Source organism: Onychostoma macrolepis, chromosome 25 (genome assembly GCF_012432095.1).
Source record: "Onychostoma macrolepis isolate SWU-2019 chromosome 25, ASM1243209v1, whole genome shotgun sequence".
Classification (NCBI taxonomy): domain Eukaryota; kingdom Metazoa; phylum Chordata; class Actinopteri; order Cypriniformes; family Cyprinidae; genus Onychostoma; species Onychostoma macrolepis.
In genome coordinates, this window is record NC_081179.1 from 22,156,120 (window position 1) to 22,179,207 (window position 23,088).

The window sequence follows — 23,088 nt, forward strand, 5'->3', positions numbered from 1 at the left end:
ATACAAATAAATATGACATTTTGAAGTAGAACAACTAAAAGATAGATAGATAGATAGATGGATGACAGAACTTTAATTTTAGTTATAGTTTTATTCAGTTTTATTTATAATGAAAATCAAATAAAATACAAATAATAAAAACAAGTATTTTCTCTCAAATTTTTCCACTTCTAAAACAATGCCGGAAACACCTAATGTCAGTCGAGTTTTGCATATGAAAATCCAGGCCAAACACAGAATAATGCATTTGTCTATTCTGCAATAGTAGTTACTTCCTCAAAACCTGCGATAACAGTGCAATGCTTTGATTAAAAAGGGAACAAAGCTCTCTCAGAACTTCACTTTGGGCGAACGCTGAAGTTTATGATTCTCAGACAATAGCACATGTAAAACTTTCCCTCTGATTGACTGACTCGAGGCCACAACACGGCCTCAACAACTCATGAACACAAAAAATTACCGTTTTTCTTTAGCTTTGCTCAAACCGTTACAAATACTCCTGTGTTGTATTAGACAATAGAACAACGCTGCAGAAACTGGTCTACAGAATCCATGATTAAGATCTTACAACACCCTGAAGCAGTGAAAATAGTAAAATATTCTATTTCAGAAAAGAACGTTTTATGTAATTTTAACTAGGCGGGCCTGGAGTGTGCACACAATTTATACAAATAATCTTTCTAAAATCGGTCAAATGTATCATCTGTAAACTTTACTCATTAATAATTAAAACATAAAATCCTCTAAGAGATACACGTAAAGCCAACCCATCAACAGTGTCATAAATGAAAAATCGTGAGTCGTCGCCACATTTGACCAATCAGAGTCCAGATCCTTCAGTGAAGTCATCCTAATCACTTATGGGCAATACAGGAAATTTAGTCTTTCTCACATCAGGACAGTGAAGCTGAAGGCAGAAGAGTTTGAAAACAAGATTTGACGCAATTGCCCATTTGAAAAGCAATACCACAGTACAGCGCTCTTGTGAAGTAATTTCCACGTTATGCAATATTCTGTAAACAGGTGGGAAACTGTGAGATAGACGCCGCAGGAGAAGATATATGAGTGAAGGGCTTCATGTTGCATTACAGAATGGAAGGCTGTGTTATTTCACCTGTAAGTACATGAGAGATTGTTTCAAACATTTGAAACTTTTCCAGGCAAGCTTGAAAAACTATTTCAAAAATAATCTTTTTTTGTAATTGAGTAAGTTTTGTACAATTTACAAAGTACATTTTAGTGAACCTTTATATATAAATAGGTAAAAGGCAAAAATGGAGAGAGAAAACAAATCTGAAAAAAGTGAATGAATTTAGTTATTTATTTATTTTCAGTTGCCAGAAGAATTAATTCCGTATGACCCAGATGCTCGGCCGATATATGACTTCTACCCGTATCTCAGTACTGACCCTCAGACTCATCCTGGTGAGTTTTACGAGGTTTTTTGTTGTTGTTGTTGTTGTTGTTGTTGTTTATTTATTTATTTGTGTGTGTGTGTGAAGTGGATCAAAACCTTTCATCAAAGTTGTCCTAAAACCTAAAACCAAAATGCGTTCTTGTCTTAGAACAACTTTGATACATTTTTTTGATCCAATTCAAATGATGACTACTGTATATATGTATATATATATATGTGTGTGTGTGTGTGTACATGCATAAATAAACTAAATAACACACATATATATATATATATATATATATATATATAAACTTAAATTAAATTAAATTAAAAAGTAATAAAATAATAAAAAAATATTTTAAATTTAACTTCAGACTCAATTTATTCTCCCTTTTTGTCATGCAAGAAAGTGGATGGGACTACACAAGTGTTCACGGCCATCACAGTGAATTTGAGCCTCCTCAAGGAAACCATTTCACTGAGCTGCATCCCAGCACATACCGCTATGGAGACGTTGAGTCCTTCCATCCATCCGTAGATTCAGGAATGGGAACACTTTTACCTGTCGTTCCTCCACAGGTTAGTCAGCAAACCTGCAAACTATCTATCTATCTATCTATCTATCTATCTATCTATCTATCTATCTATCTATCTATCTATCTACACTGTAAAAAGTGATAAGTTGACTTAACTTTAAAAAAAAAAAGCTAAGTGAACTTGACAATTCAATTAACTTATTTAAAAAAAAATTTCATTTACTTAATGTAATGGGTTTCCTCAATTTTTTTAAGTTAAGTCAACTTTTACTTCTTACAGTGTATCTATCTGTCTGTCTATGAACTGATTAACAGTGGCCTTTCAATAGAGGTACATAATTCATATTCTATTCGGTAGAATAAGAAAGATATTAAAGGTGTGGTCATTTTATTTTAGTTTTCAGTCTGCAGTAAAAGTGTTCAGCTATTAATATTAGTTCAGTGACTAACAGTGTACTATAATCAGAGAAAAGGTCTAAAAGAAAGAGAAAGAGAGATGGGCAGGATGTGAGCGGAGGAGACAGACTGATTGCTCAACACTGTCTTTTCCTGACTACAGGCTGTTGCTGCTGCTGCACACATTTACACAAGACCTGCGAGCCCAAGACAATCACAGTCAAGCCTCTCAATCTGATGCAAACTAGGAGTTTTCAATTTGCTACTGTTTTAGTAAAAGCTTTTTGAACATATACAGTTTCAAAGCAGCTCATCAACACATACACTGCCTGGAATAATTAAGAAGACACTTCAGCTCACCAAATCTGCATTTATTTGATCAGAAATGCAGTAAAAGCAGTAACATTGTGAAGTATCGTTACAATTTATAATATATGTTTTCTATTTTAATATATTTTAAACTGAAATGTATTCCTGTGATAGCAAAACTTAATTTTCAGCATCCTCAGTGTCACATGATCTTTCAGAAATCATTCTAATATGCTGATTTGCTGCTCAAGAAATGTTTTATTATTATTATTATTATTATGAATATTAAAAACGGTTGTGCTGACTAATATTTTTGTGGAAACTGAGATACCTTTTTCAGATTTTTGAGGAATATAAAATTCGAGGAACAGCATTTATTTGAAATAGAAACATTATAACTATTTTTTTTTTTTATTATTTCAAATCTTACTTACCCAGTAGTGCAACGCAATTTCCACCATAAAATAAAAAAAATAAAATAAAAAGTTTTTTTTTTTTTTTTTTTACATTGAAAATGATATGAAATGTTTCTTAATCAGCAAATCAGCATATCAGAATGATTTCTGAAGGATCATGTGACACTGAGGATGCTGAAAATTCAGCTTTGATCCCAGGAATAAATTTTATTATAAATATATTACAAAACAAACATGCACACACAAAATAAACCTCATCATAAAATTAGGCTTATCCGTACAATTTAGTTTCTGTTTTTCCTAATCCACTTAAGCACAGACCCCGCCCACATACATTCGAATGATTTGATTGGTCATGTAAATCACAGTGTAACAAATGCTAACCTCTAACCCTGACCTAAAGCCTAACACTGCGTCTACTTATGTCTAGTTGTGGCCATGTCTCAATTGCTAAATGCTGTCTTCGCAAATAATGTCAACGAAGTTCTAAATCCATTCGTACTGTTGTCGGAAGTATCGCAAGTGCATGCATTACAGAAATAAACCTGGGCTTCAGTTTTCTGTCAGTGTCGAGTCGCATCCAGTGTAGACAGTATCGTTGATAATAATGGGTTCTCTTTTATTTTCCATGACTGCATTTTTTATATCATCTAAATGACAGTTGCTCATGCAGCACCAGAGAAGTAATGATTAAATGTGCATTTTTGCTCACTTAATTCTGGAAATGTATATTTTGAGCCAACCACCTGAGTAAAATGGCTTCCTGATTTTGATTGGCTGTTGACACTGCTAGAACGCCCAAAGAAAGCACACAGGCTGGTGTTGTTGGGACTATCTTGACCCCTTGAACCCTTGGTCCAGTGCATCTTGGCGTATTCATCGTGATTGAATACAGGCAAGCGTGGATGAGATTCAAGAACTACGGGAGAGTTTTAACAGCCGAGCAACTGCTATTGAGATGAATGCTAACATATAAGCATAGAACCAGGTATTACATGCATTTATCTCTTTAAATGCATTGAAACCAAGTCTAGCTTGATATGAACTTTCATTTTAGATACACCCCTCCAAATGTAATTAAATAATAAACAGGCCATCTCAAAATAATAATGCACTAAACGTGTTTGTGTGATTCTGCTGATAGAAATGAAACTTTGTGGTTCTCTGGGCTGATTTGGAAGCAAAACGTGATGCGCACTTGATTTGTAAATCTGGGACCACACCATTGTGTGTCCCTTTCTGTTGACACTGAGTTTTTGTACTTCCTCTTTCAATGTAAAGTAATTCTGTGGTTTCCAAGTATTTGATATTTATATAAGATCATGCAAAACCAGCAATTTATGCTGGAAAATAAGTGTGGGGGAATGTCCGTTTGATACACTAATCACAAAACATCACCTGATCATTTGCAATCGTTTGATATTTTGCATTATCTAATATCCATTGAAATTTCAATTTGGACAGCACAGTCTCTTGACAGTTTGTAGCTAATGCACACTTTAGCAAATGAATGCCAAATTCTCAAAAATCATGAAATCTCATTTGGACTATGGGTGCAGTTTCACTATATTTTATTACAAATAATACTGTTTTGGAAAACTGTTGACTAATTCATGCCCACAGAGGTGTAGTTTTAGGGTACAAGCTCACACTTTTTTTATTTAAAAATGTCAAGTTTTGGCAAACTGGTTGCAAATTCTTATGAATTCATACAATCTCATTTGTTGTTTTCGTATGACCTGCTCATGCCCCAATGAGGGTTATGTTTAGGGTGCAGGTTCATGTTTTTTACTTAAAATTGCCTATTTTTGTATGTTTTGGGAAACTGGTGGCGAATTTGTACAATTTCGTTTGTCCGTTTTCGTACGATGTGCTCACATCCCACTGAAGTTTTTTTTAAGGGTGCAGGTTTACAGTTTTGTAATTAAAAATGGCATGTTTTCATACATATTGGCAAGTTGGTGGCAAATCCGTGTGGGTTTGCACATCCTCATTCGTACATTTTTGGATGACCTGTTCAAGTCCCACTGAGGGTTAGGTTTAGGATGCAGGTTGGGTGGAGCAGGGGCTCAGCACTGTTACCTCGCAGCATGAAGGTCCCTGGTTTCGAGTCAGGTTTACATGTTCTCTCCCCTTGTCAGGGGGTTTCCTCAGGGAGCTCTGGTTTCCCCTGCAGTCCAAACACATGCAGGTTAGGTGGATTGGATACAGTTAAGTGCCATAGATGTGTCCTAATACTGAGAGTTAGTGCAGTTCATAAAAAAAAAACCTTGTCCGAGTTGGGTGATAGCATTGATTGCTTTGATTGACTTTGATGACTTCATGTTTGAGTATAAGGAGCCACAGAAGCAGTATAAGGCAAGACTGATGATTGTTGGTCTATCTCTACAGTATACTTACGTCCCCCACCCACTGTACCAGCGGTCCCCCGTCCCCCACTGCAGTACTGATGACGAGGACCCCGGGGGACGCAGTCCACCCTTTGAGGTGTCCGAGGGTGAGGAGGACAACGACAGACATGCAGGCATCTCCAGCTCTCTATCAGGTGAGCTACGAACATAAAGGTCTTGAGTCCGAGACACTGTTTTCATGGTCTTGGTCTTGCCGTGAACTCAACTTACTTAGGTTTCGGCTTGGACTCAAATGAACTGGTCTCGACTGCTATAACATAGTACAGTAGCACTTGTTCAGTAGGTATGTTCACCGAACAAAAACAGCATTGTTTTAACCACTGCTCGAGTGGAACTATATATAGTTTGAAAGATGAGACTCTGTTTCTTATCAAAAGTAACAATATATAGAACTGGAAGTTTCCAATGAAGTTCCACTCGAGCAGTGGTTAATCGCGATTAATCGCATCCAAAATAAAAGCTTTTGTTTACATAATATATGTGTGTGTGCTGTGTATATTTATTATGTATATATATAAATACACATACATGCACGTATATATTTCAGAAAAATTGGTTATGTTTATATATTAAATATATTTATAATATTTATAATAAATATAGACGTAAATATTTTCTAAATATATTGCATGTGTGTGTATTTATGTATACATAATAAATATACAAAGAACACACACATATATCATGCAAACAAAAACTTTTATTTTGGATGCAATTAATCGCTTTATAGCACTAACATATATAATAAAACAGTTTAACCAAAAAAAAAAAAATCCTATTATTTTGTTTTCTTTCTCAGCTTGAAATGTACCCGCAATTCTAGAATGAGCCATATATATATATCCATATCATACCATACCAAACCATGATGTCAATACCAACCAACTCCAACTGTTTACTACTTGTACTAAAGCCTGCATGACACTTGCAGTGATATCTCAATAACGAAGACATAAATACATGAACATCTCCAGAACTGCTTTGAGAGTCACTTCATGAGCATTTGACCATTTCATTTGAGTAAAACGATCATATCATATACACACAGATATGTAAAGGTATTCACGGCAACCAATCAAAATAAAAGTTCGGGTTAACTTGAAGACATTGCGGCAGAAATGCATTAGGCTACTATTGTTCAGTAGAATGTACTTAATAGGTTGCTACTACCACTACTACTAAAATGATTAAAACCTTATTTTTAAGGAATAATCATGCAATATTTCTTCAATGTTTTAATTGAAATATTAAATGACCTTTATTTTCCAAAAAAAAAGAAAAAGTAAAGTTTTTTCTAAAACAGAATTTGGTAACAATAAAACATAAGGTTGAAAAAAAAGAAAACATTTCATAGGGCCCTAAATATAATTTTTGTTAAACTTTTAATATATTGATGTTAAATTGTTTACCCCCATATCATGTTTGTGTACCGTTACCCCCCTACTATCTAAAGATCTTGGTTGACTATCAAAATAAAGTGTCACCCAGTTGTACTTAAGCCACAATATTCCTTTGAATTAAAAAAAGAAATCATTGGTGTGAAAAGTGGCGAGCTGATGGGATTGTGTGCAATCCAGACTTTAAACTGAATATGAACTTCTGCAGGAAACAAGCGGAAAGTGCGTCTCTATCAGTTCCTCCTGGACCTCCTGCAGGACGGAGACATGCGGGACTGCATCTGGTGGGTGGACCGAGAGCGAGGCATCTTTCAATTCTCTTCCAAACACAAGGAGACACTCGCCGGCCGCTGGGGCCAGCAGAAGGGAAACCGCAAGAGAATGACCTACCAGAAGATGGCCAGGGCCCTGCGCAACTACGGCAAGACCGGCGAGGTCAAAAAGGTCAAGAAGAAGCTGACGTACCAGTTCAGCAGCGAGGTGATGAGGAGGATGACTACAGACAGGAGGCAGTATCATCACTGACATTTCCATTAGATCCAGTGTCTCTTACCTACAACATTCACAAATTCTCTCCTGCCATTGTTCTGCAGCAAAACATGTAATCTCAGGGATATGTAAAACTAGGCATAGTTAAACTAGGGATGTAATATCGGAGTAGCTGACAAATGGACATGGACAAAAGACATTTTTAAGGTTAAAGTTTCTGTATTTGTAAAAGAGTATATGCTTCCGTGTTTTGATGCTGTAACTGGTCAATATTTCTTTGTTTCTTTTTCACTTTTAAATCGGCTTGATTTCACTATTGTTACATTTCAATTGTCCAATGGTGTGACAAATGAATTGTAAATATTTCATGTAGTCTCTCAGTTAATATAGTTATGAAAACTGCATGCATAATAATAATAATAATACATAATTCTTATAATAATGTTAGACTTATAACTCAGGACATTTCAACGTGTTCAGACACATTTTGACTTTCATATGCTTCACCCAAACAAAACAAGTAAAGCTTTAACTTATTTTATGCTTATTAATGCTAAAAATCTGTCTATATTATGTGGAGGTGTCACAATGCTGAATAAACGACCCTGGAAGTCCGCCTTGAAAATAGCTTATTTACTTTTTGTTGGGGTCGTAATTAGCAACTAATATCTTTAAGAAATTCAAGACTCAAGGCATATGATTCATGTTTGAAAATATATTTTTAAAGTATTTCTATCGATCTAAATAAATGCATACAAATCTTACTGAACCCACACTTTTGAGCTGTCCAATGACAGGCATTCAAGAAGTTACATATGAATAGATATTATTCTTATTTATATTTTAGTATTATTATACTTTATAGTATTACAGCCATCATTTTATTACACTGTAAAAAGTGATAAGCTGACTTAACTTAAAAAAAAATTGAGGAAACCCGTTGCCTTAACTTATTTTTTTAAATTATAATTTACTTAATTTTAAGTGAATTGTCAAGTTCACTTAACTTTTTTTTTTTAAATGAATTTTTTTTTTTTTAAAGTCAAGTCAATTTATCACTTTTTACAGTGATATGTCAGAAAAACAGTTAATGAAGTGAACAGTGGGAAAGATTTTGAGGGCCTATAACAATTCTGGTAGTTTTTGTGTATTTACATATTAATTACATACAAATATTAATCAAACAAGTACAGCAAAGGACAAGCATGCAGTTTTACTGCAACTCTGATAACTCGCATATCTGCTTTTGTTATTTATGCAAGTATACAACATTGTCAGATTTCTACTACGAATTATACTTTAAAATTACTTTATTAAAAATACTTATTTGGCAGACCATGATATGAATTGACAATCCAAAAAGTTACTTTTCTAGTAATTACAAGAATGTCTCATCTAATGATGTTGCTCTATGCTGCCACCCAGGGGACCATCAACAACATGCCTCACATACAAAAACAATAAATGACTCAGAACTTGTGATTTCATTGTTCTTCAGGGCTTTTCTAAAGTTTTTTTTTTTTTTTTTTTTATCGTAAAGGATTTGGTTTCTGTTTTTAACTGGGAAATAAATGGTGGGCTGAAAAAAATAAAATAAGAGAGCAAAACAGAAACCACAGAAAACAATAAATGATAGTACTGTCTTTTGATTTGTGTATGTAGAGTTAAATAGAAACCAGAATGGGATTTGAGTATGCAATTTACAGGACAAAGCTACTAAAGCAACAGAAAGTAAAAATCATAGACAGAAAATGTGTGCAACTTTTGTGAAATTTATTATCACATTGTTTTTGTTCAGTTCTAAAGTTAAGAGTTTTTTTAAAGCAGTAAAACCTAAAAACTAGATGTACGTAACAGAGGCTTGTGCTGTAGAATTGAACGTAATGGTTAAAACAGAGGCATAAGAAAATATCACACGTGCGGTATCAGTGTGTCCTGCTGAAAAAGGACATATGTCATAGGTGCATATACATATGCACCAGAAATACTAAAATTCAACATTTTGAAATTTCACATAATCCGTATACTTCCCTTATAATGTTCACACCCCGACAACAAGCAACAAATCACCCATTAACGTCTTTAGAAGTATAGAATAATTATCTTTAGACAGATACAAATATTATCAATCACCAGAGATTGAAAATAAGCTAGATCGCCACTACATTAGTGTAAATAACACTTTCATATCTGCATTAGGTTATTAAACGCACCACATTTAATGTAATACATATTCCAAGTGTTGTTCATCGTTCTGTCATTAAAAAAAATCTACAAACATCGCTCTCTGTTTAAGTCCAGCTGGAAGGACTCCATAGTGATGGCGTTTTGCGGTTTTATATATATATTGAGATTATGTGCACGCAACAGCTTCACGTTCAGTTGTTGGCAGCGTCAGCGTGTCTGGGCCAGTTGTCTTCCTCAGAGGCCGAGTCAAACTCTTCCTCTGTTTCTTTGGGAGGAGCTCTGGATCACAAACACACAAATCAAAGTTTATTTTGCACATTCTTAGTTGGGGCTGCAGATTCAAAAAAATGACTAGGGATCCACAAGAGTCAAATTATTTTTTGAGTTGGCACTCATTACTCATTGCTTTTTGTAAATGCATGTTGAGGATCTACTGAATTAAAAAGAGATCTGAAATGATTGGACTGATTCAGGACAGATTCATTAAAAGAACCATCTCCAGAGCACCCTTTGTGTAAAGATTGTTAACATCTACATTAGCCGCTTCAGCTTTGAAAAACTGTAAAAACCTGGCTGTACCTAATGTAGCGTGGTCCACACTTGCCCTGGACCACCTCCTTAGTCAGTTCCACAGCAATGATGTCAGATTGAGGCACCTCAAACATGGGCTCCAGCAAGAGCTTCTCCTGAAAGACCAGAGATGACACACGTCAGAGATGTAGAAGGATTTACAGCAGCAGGGGTCTCCAGTACTCCTGGAGGGACACTGTTCTGGAGTGTCCACCTCCAACCCCATTTGAACACACCTGAAGCAGCTACTCAAGGTCTTCAGGATGAATGGAAACTTCCAGACAGGTGTGTTGAGGTAAGCTGGAGCTAAACTCCATAGAACGCTGGCCCTCAAGGAGCAGGATCGGACACCGTTGACTTACACAGTGTCCTAATTACACGTGACACAACACTGCGTCACGCGATAAAAGGTATCTTTTCCATGTTAAATCGGAGTTTTTGTCCTAACTAGCTGCGACATGCAAAATTACTATTTTAGAAACGGTTTCTATTTCCGCGACGTCGCAGCTGGAACAACAACATACAAACTAATGACTGTGATCATCTCAGGTACAGATTATGTGCTGTATTCAGTGTTAAAAGTGTCTAATGTGAATTTGACTATCATATCACGTGGCATTTATAGCCAAAAAATTTTAGCCAAACTTTAAAAGCAACAACAGACAGTTTACCTCAGATCTTGAAAACAAATTAAAGCAAAGATGTACGTTAAAACTGTGAACTCACTGCGAGCCAACGAGTGTATTCCATGATAAAGATGGTAGCAGTCACTCAGTATGTACGTTTAATAATGTTACAAAGGTTTAATATTTATGAATTAGATTATAAACTTATCCATTTCGTTGCAAGTGCAGAGTGCTTCCAGAGAGCCCGCCCACACATGCTTCTGATTGGCTGTGATATTTGATTGATTCTGTCACGTCGCGTTTGGTGTGGACACCCAAATTGCTTGTCGCTGGAATCTTGTCATGTAGTTAGGACATGGTGTTAGGCCGCATTTACATTACATGGTTTAAGTAACTTAACTCCGATTGTTTCCTCTCACGTGGTACAGATCGGATATGACCCACGAATGTGCAATAAACATGTAATATGTGAAAATAAATAGGATATCAATCGGATTGTGCATTTGCGTCTGCCATTAGAGACAGATCAGATATTCCCGTCAACACAAGTCGTAAGTCATTGAAAAAGCGACTATGGCAAATGAGTGGCGATCTCTCTCCTTTGCTATTTGGACAGAGGGGGATTCCCGCTAAATCGGAAAAAAAAGTGATTAGGGTAGATTTGATTAGCAGTTGGATTGGTTTTGATTTGCAGACCTGGCAACCCTGTTTCCGTCTCACAGTGTACAGTGTAAATGCAGATATCGGATAAGGCTCACCTTTAAAAGAAAATGTAAGCTGGTTGTCATAAAAAAAAAAATTAATAAAATTAAAAAAAAATATATATAAGTATAGTGAACAAACCGTATTTGGCAAAAAGGACTGCAACGTAAATGTGGCCTTACAGAATTCATGTGAATGATGGTTGAATGAGGTTTTGATTCCTGTTATTTACCATGATGGAGCGGAGACCCCTGGCTCCTGTCTTCCGTTCCAGTGCAAAACGGGCGATTGCCTTTAGTGCATCTGGAGTTACATTCAGGTCACACTGGAAAGAAAATCACAAAACCAAAAGGTGAATAACTAGACTTACTACTGATATAGCAAGAACCACTAAAGGTGTATAAAATATGGGTTACAACGATGTCAATTGGTGTACTTTAGGGGTGTCAAATCCTGCTTCTGAAGGTTCACTTGTCCTGTGGTGTTTAGCTCCAACTGAATTAAACACACCTGAACCAGGTAATAAACGTCTTAAGGACCACTATAAACTTTCAAGCAAGTCTGTTGGAGCAGTTTGGAGCAAAACACTGCAGGATATTGGCCATCCAGGAGCAGGATTGGACATATAATATACTGTACATACTTTATCCATACTGAAGAGGGCCTGATATTGAGGGACCACTGCATTACGAGGCTCTGTAAGGATCTGCACCAGCATCTCCTCGTCCAGACTGTGCAGTGGCACCACCACAGGCAGACGGCCCACAAACTCTGGGATCATGCCGAACTCGATGAGGTCCCGTGCTTCAACGTTCCGCAGGAGCCGGTCCTTTTCCTCAATCTCTGCCATTGCATCCACTTCATTCCCTGAGCTGTTGGCCAGATCTGCAGCTGCTGCAGCTCGACGCCCTTTTCCCATGTTAGAGGGCGTCCCAAAACCAAGATACTGTAGGAAATGTCAAAAAAGTATAACTCACCAAAATCAGTTAAAATGTTGAAGACATTAAGCAATTATATTTTACTGTAGAAAAATCACCTTTTCATTTTTCCTACGGCTGATGATCCTGTCCAGCCCGTTGAAAGCACCCGATGCCACAAACAAAATGTTGGTTGTATCCACTTGCACTGTCTCTCCTCTCAACTTCCTACTATTCTTCTCTGGAACATTAATGATTGTTCCCTCAAGCAGTTTCAGCAAACCCTGAACAGACACACAGGAACGTCAACATTCAAAATCGGACAATAATGACAAATTACACAATGCAAAAAAGTTGAATTCTGCTGGAGCTTTCTGTTCTGCAGAGAATTACCACATTATTCTGTTTATCCTACTACTTGTTGCTGGTTTGTGTCCTGCTTCACAGGTTGATTCTTAAAGAATTTCTCAGAAGCGAGGATACCCAAGACACAACAGCTAGCCACTGGGGTACCCCAAGGTTCAGTTCTTGGTCCGCTTCTGTTTTTGATATTAACAATACAGCTGGCACCATTAAGAAACAGGTTTTCCTACCTTTTAAGTTTAACTTACTTATAACAATTCAACACAGTATCATTATTCAGCTGGGCATGACAGTACACCAACTAGGTCAGCTATGAACCTGTGGGATAGTGTTTGATTACCAGCTGACTGTCACAGACTGCTTGCTAGACTACCTGGTCATGCAGATTAGTACTCAAGATTAAACCCTTCCTGTCCTTCCTTCCTGCTGTATAGGTGCTTGTCATCTCAAACACAGATTGCAGCAATGCTCTGTTGGTCGGCCATCTGGCATATGAAATTAAACTTCAACAAATGATTCAAAATGCTACGGTACATCTGGTCTTCAGTGAACCCACACACTTCTCGGTCTCTCTACACGGTTTGCTATTAGTTGTCCTCATTGTCTGGATCTGTCGATCTAGTGTGCAGTATCCTTTATTATTTTTATGTTCTTTTTCATATTAAAACCAGTGATTTACAGTGTTTTCTAATCATGCACAATGTAATAAGTTTCCAGACATAAGTCATTTGTCTGTCCACACTAAAATAGTTTAGGGTCAGTCCATGTGCTCCAAACATTGTTGATTGCTGGACCATTTCTATGATTATTTTTTATTTATTTATTTAAAATAATTACCTTTATGTATCAGTATTGGGTGAAAAAAAAAAAACTTCCAATGGACTACTTGAGATAGATTAACCCTTTAAACTATAGTTATGTGTAAGAGAAATTATGATCAACTGACCAACAAAATTTCCTGTTGTTGTTCGTTGTGCTCGCAGCTCCTTAGATTTACATGGATACAATGCGATTTATTCAACTAATATCTAATATCTATTCAACAATTCTGGGTGTGCGTTCCGGCAGTAGCTCTGATAAGAGATTTACAGCTGTGTGAAGTAATTTAATAGGTTAGTAATTCTGTGTATTGGCAGTGACAGAATCATAGAGCTTTGGGAGAGATGAATGTTGCTGAAATATAATCACAGACCTGCTGAACTCCTTCGCCCCCAACATCTCTCAGCTGATGAATTCCAGGCACACTGCCAATCTTATCCACCTCATCCAGGAACACTATGCCTAAAAGAGAATGGCAATTCACAGACATCCAAATGAAAAGGGTTTGTTTTTAAAAATAGTAAGCTAACTTAGAAAGAGGAATCAAAATGTTTCAGTGAAATGTTCAAAGGTCACGCATGAAGGCGTTTTTATATCCGTCAGCTTCTGTTCCTTGTAATGAAAGATTATGACATTGCTTATTAAACAAAAATATTACACATAGGTGGGGCTGCATTGCTTTAGTGTGCTTGCTTCATAGGACTACAGTAAAATGTGTTTTTTTTTTTCTAAGATGAAATGTTTCAAATTCTAAAGTCTGATAGACTGACCTTGCTGGGCTTTCTCAACTGAGTAGTTGGCGTCCTGCAGAAGTTTGGCAATAACAGACTCAATGTCCTCGCCTACATAGCCCGCCTGTGTCAGGGTGGTACAATCGCAGATGGCAAAAGGCACATCCAAGCATTTAGCCAGAGTTTGGGCCAGCAGGGTTTTACCTATGAATGTCAATAATATGTCAAAATACAATGTTTTAATATACATAAAAATGATCAAATATTAACATTTCACTAAATTGAATCATTTTTAATTCAAACTTTGCACAGACTATTTTTTATTGATAATGTCACAATAGTTTTGTGGTATTCTCTCATAAAGATTAGAGTATGATCACCTTCTTGATGTTCTGTCTTTAATAAAAATGAATAAATATAATAAATATGAAAATATAAATAAAAGTGCTAAAATATCCTAAAAGGATTATTGCACAAATACTGTAAATGTCTGGGTAATATTTTTCTCCAAAATATAAATGAAAATAATAAGATATAATGTTTTGTATTAAGAAAATGAGGTCACATTTAGGGCCATTATGATTTTTTGTATTATTTGCATGGCAAATAAGCACATTGTTCCTCAAATTCTCATTATTGTGATAAAAAATAAAAGTCATTAGTCAAAAGTCATTATTACCACAAACAGTTTGCTAAATTGTCATAAATATATAGTCAAAATTAATTTTTTTCTTCTTCTTTTATTAAAACATATTTGGTGAAATTTCTTATCAAATATTTATCAAAACCCATTTATGTTTGGCAGCTTGTAATTTAAATTATAAATGGCAGCTCCTCATCCAGCCAGCAAAAATACACCAAATATTATTAAAATTGGCCAACAGTTGGTGCTATAAAGAGTTCTGTGGAAATCCTGTACTAACCTGATCCAGTAGGTCCCAGCAACACAATGTTGCTCTTTTCCAGCTTAATATCAGTGTGGGCGGAGTCAAGCACGTCCCTGCCCCTTTTGTCTTGAGGAGCTTGCTGATTGGTCTGCTGCTGAACAGATGCACCCAGAGCGTTGCCATGGGGACTGATGCCAGCGATCTGAAGCAGCTCTAAGAAATCAACCAAACTACTTCACATCTCCATCCAGCAGATCATGTGTTATTTATTTAAACACGAAAAAGCAACATGACACCACAATAATTTTTTGCCCAGAAGCCCCTGTGGGCTAAATCTCTAAAAATATGAAATAACCAAACACAGACTTTCAGTCAAGTGTGGAATGTGCCGTTTGCTGTTAGAAAAAGACTTCTGGATCTTTCAATGCGTAAAAAAAAGAACATTCTTCAAATTTCAGGGACGAATTAATGAATTATTAATTCTGGATGAACTATTACTTTAACAAAGTTTCTAATTTCTAAACCATTTCTCATAAATTCACAGGCAAACTACTTTTATACATTAGCTTACTCGTATGTTCATTTCATATCTCAGGAGCTAAGTTAGGCTAGCAGTCACTATTACGCAAGCCATAATTATGTCATCAGAACGGCCTAGTTTCCAAGCCCCGTCCAGTATGATCCTGCTGGCCCAAGTTCAGACTATAAATAAGAAGCAAACAGACAGAAGCCCCAGTGTGAAATCTGAATGGCCAGAGACCATGAGAGCTGTAACTAGGTCATTGTGACACTTTATTCAACTTTATAGAGGTCAGCGACGAACCCAACTGATCCTGAAGTGCCCTGCACACAAGCACAGATTGTTGATGTGTGTACACGTAAACATGGAGTCATGTTGCGTCTGTAAATTTTACCGTTTGTACAACAAAGCATAAAAATATGGCCACAGGAAAGTTCAAATGTATCCTCTGTTAGGTTATCTTACTGCATGTGAAAGCGAAGTACACAAAACAATCACTTACTTGTAAACCTGTATTCATCTTCACGTCTTCTGATCTCTAACTCTACAGAGAAAAGGACAGTAAACGTAGCATGATGAGCACAGCTACCACCACAGCACGAGTTGTGTAACAGTAACAGCAGGGGAAAGTTCAGATGCTGACGCTGACTCTGGAGTACTGCAGATACACTACTGGACAACTGACAAACTATACAGACTCCCAAATGACTCGACAGATCAGTGAGCTGAAGAACAGGGACTTACAGCCTTTATCTGCCATTAACTAGCAGTTAGGGATTAAGAATTGTATTTGCAAGGATGCGTTAAATTGATTTGAAGTATCAGATTATTTTTTTTTTTTGCAACAAAGTAAATTTTGAATAGTCAAATGTTGAAGAAAATGGATCATGGTTTTCGCAAAAAATATGAAGCAGCACAACTGATTTGAACATTGATACTGATAATAAATATTTTTCTTGAGCAGCAAATTAGCACATTAGAATGATTTCTGAAGGATCATGTGACACTGAAGATGCAGAAATAAATTGCATTTCAAAATGTATTACGATACAAAAGAGTTCCATTTATAATAATACATTTCTAATCAAATAAATGCAGCTTTGGTGAACAGAAGACTTATTTCAAAAATTAAAATTAAAAACTATTACTATTAAACTATTATTAGTTGATCCAAACCTGTATCCTGATCCTATCCCTTTTTAAGCATATTTGTGACCCTGGACCACAAAACCAGTAAAGCGTAAATTTTTGCGAAATTGCATCAATTATTTGAATGAATAAGCTCTCCATTGATGTATGGTTTGTTAGGATCGGACAATATTTGGCTGAGATACAACTATTTGAAAATCTGGAATCTGAGGGTGCAAAAAAATCTAAATATTGAGAAAATCGCCTTTAAAGTTGTCCAAATAAAGTTCTTAGCAATGAAAAATCACTAATCAAAAATGATGTTTTGATATATTTACGGTAGGACATTTACAAAATATCTTCATGGAACATGATCTTTACTTAATATCCTAATGATTTTTGGCATAAAAGAAAAATCCATAATTTTGACCCATACAGTGTATTTTTGGCCATTGCAACAAATATACCCCAGCGACTTAAGACTGCTTTTGTGGTCCAGGGTCACATTTCGCAATTTTATCGTATCATCGCTTGCAAATATTCCTGGAATCTTTATGATGTTTTTGTTTTAGCTAAAAAAAATAAAATATATGTAGAAAAGTACTGCTGTTTTATTACCATGTATTGTTATATAGGTGCATTTAACTGAAAATGATTACATTTTATTATTAACTGTTTTCATTCACTGAATAAGGTAGAAAAGATTTCATCAATATCTGTAGAGTAATTTTTTAATTTAATTTTTTTGTATGTATATGTAATTTTAAGTCATTTCAGAGCAAATAAATGTTGAGATTTACTGAATGCTGTTAAAAGACCAAAATTAGGGTAACATTTTACAGTAAGGTTTAATTTGTTAACATTAGATACAAAAACATGAACAACATGTTCATTTTTAAAGCATTTAGATGTTTATTTTTATGAATAAACGGCAGATTATGAATAATACAAACCTCTGGGAGAGAGGGAGCTCTGTTTCTCTGTTTCCGCCTGCTGTCGGCCTGCTGCTGGGAGGTTGTTGTAGATCCGTTTATAATGATTATAGACGGCGACAGCCAACACTTTCTTGGCGTATGACTGGCCGACAACATATTTGTCGAGGTAGGTATAAATCTGAAGAGGTTGAGACAACAGACGCCCATGTGAGAGATGTTTACTGCATTTCACACAGGGTTAGCTTTGACTAGTTTACTTTCAAAAAGCTGATCTAATTGCACAAAGATTAACTTAAGTTAATGTAATAATGTCTGTATGGTGTGATAGAAGGGTACCTTTTTAGGAGGTGGAGGGGGTTTCTGAGCTAATGTGAATTTAACATGCTCAGAGCTCTCCGCTTCCTTATTCAAACCCTTCTTAGAGTCGGTCTCAGACAGAACCACGAAGAAATGATGGCACTTTTCACATTTCACAAACCGTGTGGAGGCTGTATGGAGCAAACACAGAGTTGTTCAGATAATAAAATAAAGCTGACTTGACATTTTCACCAGATGTCGGTAACAACCCAAGTAATCCACGCATACAAAGAACTTATTTCTGAACTTATTTGTCTTGTTTTCTGTGTAATGAAGTGGAATGACAAGGGAAAAAGTATTGAACATGAAGAAAGGGAGGTGCAAAAATGCATGAAAGCCAAAACACCAGCTGAAATCTGTCAGTAATTAGAAAGCAATCATGCCCCTCGTCAGTGGAAATGAATATTAGCTTCAGTCCCAACACCTACAGTACCAGGATGATGAAGATGAAACAAGGTGACAATGATCCCAAACACAGCCAAGGAAACTCTCGATCGGTTTCAGAGAAAGAAAGTAAAGCTGCTAGAACGGCCAGCCAATCACCTGACTTGAATCCAATAGAAAATAAGAACTAAAGGTCAGAGTTCATAGAAGAGGCCACAAAACCTTCAAGATTTGAAGTCTGAAGCTGGCATTACCAACAAAGGCTTTTGTACAAAGTATTAAATACATTTCAGTAGTTCAGTACTTTTTCCCTGGGTCATTCTATTTTAATACACATAATTTCTGAACTTATTTTTGTGTATGGGTTACTTGGGTTGTTACCGACATCTGGTGAAAAATTCATAATCAACAGCACCTTTAGAAATATATTAACTAGGAAAAATTGTGGCACGTTCAATACTTATTTTACCCGCTATATAGATATATAAATAAGTATTCCATATATATATATAACACACTGAACAAAATTATAAACACAATACTTTTGTTTTTGAGCTGAACTCAAAGATCTAAGACTTTTTCTATGTACACAAAAGGCCTATTTCTCTCAAATATTGTTCACAAATCTGTCTAAATCTGTGTTAGTGAGCACTTCTCTTTTGCCGAGATACTCCATCCATCTCACAGGTGTGGCATATCAAGATGCTGATTAGACAGCATGATTATTGCACAGGTGTGCCTTAGGCTGGCCACAATAAAATGTGCAGTTTTATCACACAGCACAATGCCACAGATGGCGCAAGTTTTGAGGGAGCGTGCAGTTGGCATGCTGACTGCAGGAATGTCCACCAGAGCTGTTGCCCGTGAATTGAATGTTCATCTCTCTACCATAAGCCGTCTCCAAAGGCGTTTCAGAGAATTTGGCAGTACATCCAACCGGCCTCACAACCGCAGACCACGTGTAACCACACCAGCCCAGGACCTCCACATCCAGCATCTTCACCTTCAAGGTCATCTGAGACCAGCCACCTGGACAGCTGCTGCAACAATCGGTTTGCATAACCAAAGAATTTCTGCACAAACTGTCAGAAACCGTCTCAGGGAAGCTCATCTGCATGCTCGTCGTCCTCATCAGGGTCTCGACCTGACTGCAGTTCGTCGTCGTAACCGACTTGAGTGGGCAAATGCTCACACTCGATGGCGTCTGGCACTTTGGAGAGGTGTTCTCTTCACGGATGAATCCCGGTTTTCACTGTACAGGGCAGATGGCAGACAGCGTGTATGGCGTCGTGTGGGTGAGCGGTTTGCTGATGTCAACGTTGTGGATCGAGTGGCCCATGGTGGCGGTGGGGTTATGGTATGGGCAGGCGTATATTATGGACAACGAATGCACAGAGATACCGTGACGAGATCCTGAGGCCCATTGTTGTGCCATTCATCCACGACCATCACCTCATGTTGCAGCATGATAATGCACGGCCCCATGTAGCAAGGATCTGTACACAATTCCTGGAAGCTGAAAACATCCCAGTTCTTGCATGGCCAGCATACTCACCAGACATGTCACCCATTGACCATGTTTGGGATGCTCTGGATCGGCGTATACGACAGCGTGATCTCGGCAAAGGAGAAGTGCTCACTAACACAGATTTAGACAGATTTGTGAACAATATTTAAGAGAAATAGGCCTTTTGTGTACATAGAAAAAGTCTTAGATCTTTGAGTTCAGCTCATGAAAAATGGGGGCAAAAACAAAAGTGTTGCATTTATAATTTTGTTCAGTGTATATATCCTGTTTATTTTTGTAGGAAGAATACTGAAAAAGTGGTATAACTGTTTAGAAATCATAATGAAGGAAAACTAGTAAATCTTTTGTAGTTGTTTTAGAAAAAAAAAAAAAAAAAAAAGTAAAAACTCAGTCATGATCGACAAAATCATGTGGGTGCAATATATACTAATTATATATTCATTATAAACAACTTAAAAATAAATTTAACAAGTAAAATGTATATGTTTTTTCCTAAAAAAAAAGCACTTTTTTTTTTCAAAACCAAATAAAATCAACATTGATGCAAACTGACATTTCTAAGAATGTGGCAAATGCGTTCCCTTCTTTAAAAAAAAAAAAAAAGTTTTTAAGGTGGACACTCTTGCAAATGTCATTTATCTGCCCTTAAAATGGCAACCCTCATGTTGTAAATAACAACTGAACAGAAACTGACTGCTAATCTGGAATCTAGTTATTCATATCATTATTAAAACCTAACGAAAATGGAAAGAGTGATACTTACACACAAAAGTCTCCACGTGTGTACAAGGATCTCCACATTTCGGGCATCTCAGCTGACTGCCACCTTTCCCTGAACCTCCAGCACCTGACGCCCGCTTTCCACCCGCCTCACCTACACCCTTCTGCAAAACAGCTCCATCAGTAACTGTGAATATCTCACATCTAACAAACAGTCACGGAAACGTAACAAAAAGACCGAAGAGTACCTTTCCGCCATCGCCGTCTCTGGGCGTACTGTCTTTAGAAGCAAAACACACTGCTGTCTGTGAAAACGTCCTCACGTGCACGAACGGAGGAAGATGGACTTCATCACAAACTGCTCTAGTGTGGCTGAAGAGCTGGAGATGCGAGCGAGAAAAACCTGCAGGAAACAATACACAGTATATCATTAAACCAGTTGACTCGCATTCGATTGACTCACATTTCGGCCGGAAGCAAGGTTAAAAGTTAAAAAAAAATATTATATATTATAATATATACCTTCAAGTATATATTATTTCTGTAATAAGCCTTCTTTTAAAAGTATTTAAAAACAGTCGCTAAAACTAAACCAACCTTATCACTAAACACCACTAATACTGCGATATAAAGATTGGGCTCAATGAATTTATGAAAGAATTATAATTATAAACACTCAGTTTATATTCTGTTGGCTGCGTTTCAAAATCTGCCAACTACACAGCTTTGTGGGCGTTATTATAGGCATGTTGCAACTTTCAAGCATGCCAATGATATTTAACATACTGGAATTGATCTGTTAGTATTTGATTACTTTTTGGAAAACAGATAATAACATTCTTGGGGAATTTATGAAACAACATTCCCAGGACATTGCACTGAGGCGTTTTAAGACTAAAGCTTTCCTAGTTTAGGATAACAAACCTTAAAAACGTTCTTTTTTCTTTTTTTTCGAAACCTAAAGTTTGCTGGGAACTAAAAACTGTCAGCTGGCCTTCATCTGCTTTAAAGAATCAATGTTGAGTGTACTATAACAGCTTTTTATTTATATTTTTTGAGTGTTGATGGTTCACTCACCTTTATGGACAGACTTTATAATCACCCTCACTGCAGGTCTGCATGAACAGGACATATTGAAAACCAGACCTAATGAGAATAATAACAAAAGTCCATATTAAAGTCACACTTTACAGTATATTACTACATACTGCTACTAAAATAAAAAAAAATAAAAAAATAAAAACACTAATAAAGTTGTAAAGCGCTGTCAGATATAATTAGTAACTGTCATAGATTATCTAAACTGAGAAAATCAAAAGGAAAACTGCATGTTTGAGCTTCATGAGTAATGCAGCAGCGCTCGACTATGTAACACGCACGCGCTGCTGTGGATGATGGCAGACATACTCACTGGAGCTGCGTCCGAGTTTCCTCTCGAGCAGATTAGTCTTCCGGTAAGCGGCTCTAACTGCAGGATCTGAGCGGAATAAACGCCTGAAGCGGGTTCATGCCAGCGCCAGTGTCCGCTGCCCTCAGAAGCGATGTTAGATGAAGTTTAGCGTTGACCAGCGTGATATAACCTCTGCTGTCATCAAGTGGGTCAGAGTGACGTACATGGCCAGATAGAGCTCTGTTTGTGTCACGTGATGCTGAAGGGGGCGGGGCCATCGAGCGGCAAACCTCATTGGCTGTTTGCTGTTAGACATAAAGTGCTTCTTTCTCCAGGGGGCGCTTGATGTTTTTTTTAACACTATTATTCTTAAAATGTAGGCTAATCAGAAACAATAATTCACACTTGCAGTAAATAGCAGTACTGAGTAATATAATGCATTGAAACAAGTACAGTGAAGAGTTAAAAAACTTCAGGAGAGCTAAGCTCCACCCCCTTCAAGTCGGAACACGTGACTCTTCTTCTGGAGCTGTTCTGTTTTTGCTGAAAAAGATCACAGCGCCGCACTTGTTCTGCTGTTTTAATGTAATCAAAGCTTTTTTTGAATTCCAAAGACAATTTATAATTGATATCAATATTATTTGTTACTGTGCTATTTATTTTAATTATTTAATAGTAAAAATATTATAACTTGAATTTCTATTAAAATATATATTATATTTGTTCTTGATTTTTAAACCGATCTCTAATTGGTATCCATATCGTTACTGCCATTTTAAATTGTATTCATATTTAGTAGTAATAACAATGATGTCATTATTTAATATAAATTATATTTGTAATAATCCTATTAAAATATTTAGTTATATTTTATAGTGTTTTAATTTGGCATATGTCAGAGTCCTCATCTATGTAGGTTTTAAAAATAATCATGAACTATAATGGGAAATAAAAGATGAAAAAAGAACAAA

At 36.4% G+C, this 23,088-nt stretch overlaps 2 protein-coding genes across 3 annotated transcripts; one reads left to right on the forward strand and one right to left on the reverse strand.

Annotated features, from left to right (window-relative positions):
- The first annotated feature begins 887 nt into the window (after positions 1-887).
- spi1a (Spi-1 proto-oncogene a) lies at positions 888-8,835 on the forward strand. The gene is made up of 5 exons (XM_058767153.1): positions 888-1,116; positions 1,335-1,425; positions 1,806-1,978; positions 5,448-5,601; positions 7,073-8,835. Exons 1-5 carry the CDS (start codon positions 1,078-1,080, stop codon positions 7,387-7,389), a joined length of 774 nt encoding a protein of 257 aa, XP_058623136.1. The 5' UTR covers positions 888-1,077; the 3' UTR covers positions 7,390-8,835.
- A 270-nt stretch (positions 8,836-9,105) lies between these two features.
- On the reverse strand, positions 9,106-22,360 carry clpxb (caseinolytic mitochondrial matrix peptidase chaperone subunit Xb). 2 transcript variants are annotated; one of them, XM_058767117.1, is made up of 15 exons: positions 22,139-22,360; positions 21,805-21,873; positions 20,976-21,130; positions 20,771-20,891; positions 18,075-18,226; positions 17,757-17,916; positions 16,178-16,219; positions 15,192-15,368; positions 14,308-14,472; positions 13,911-13,999; positions 12,475-12,639; positions 12,082-12,384; positions 11,671-11,763; positions 10,120-10,226; positions 9,106-9,819 (listed from the first exon to the last, which is right to left on the reverse strand). In XM_058767117.1, exons 2-15 carry the CDS (start codon positions 21,857-21,859, stop codon positions 9,732-9,734), a joined length of 1,872 nt encoding a protein of 623 aa, XP_058623100.1. In that variant the 5' UTR covers positions 21,860-21,873; positions 22,139-22,360; the 3' UTR covers positions 9,106-9,731. The 2 variants fall into 2 exon arrangements, with proteins under 2 accessions (XP_058623100.1, XP_058623101.1); XM_058767118.1 differs by having other exon boundaries at positions 22,135-22,360.
- Positions 22,361-23,088: the final 728 nt, after the last annotated feature.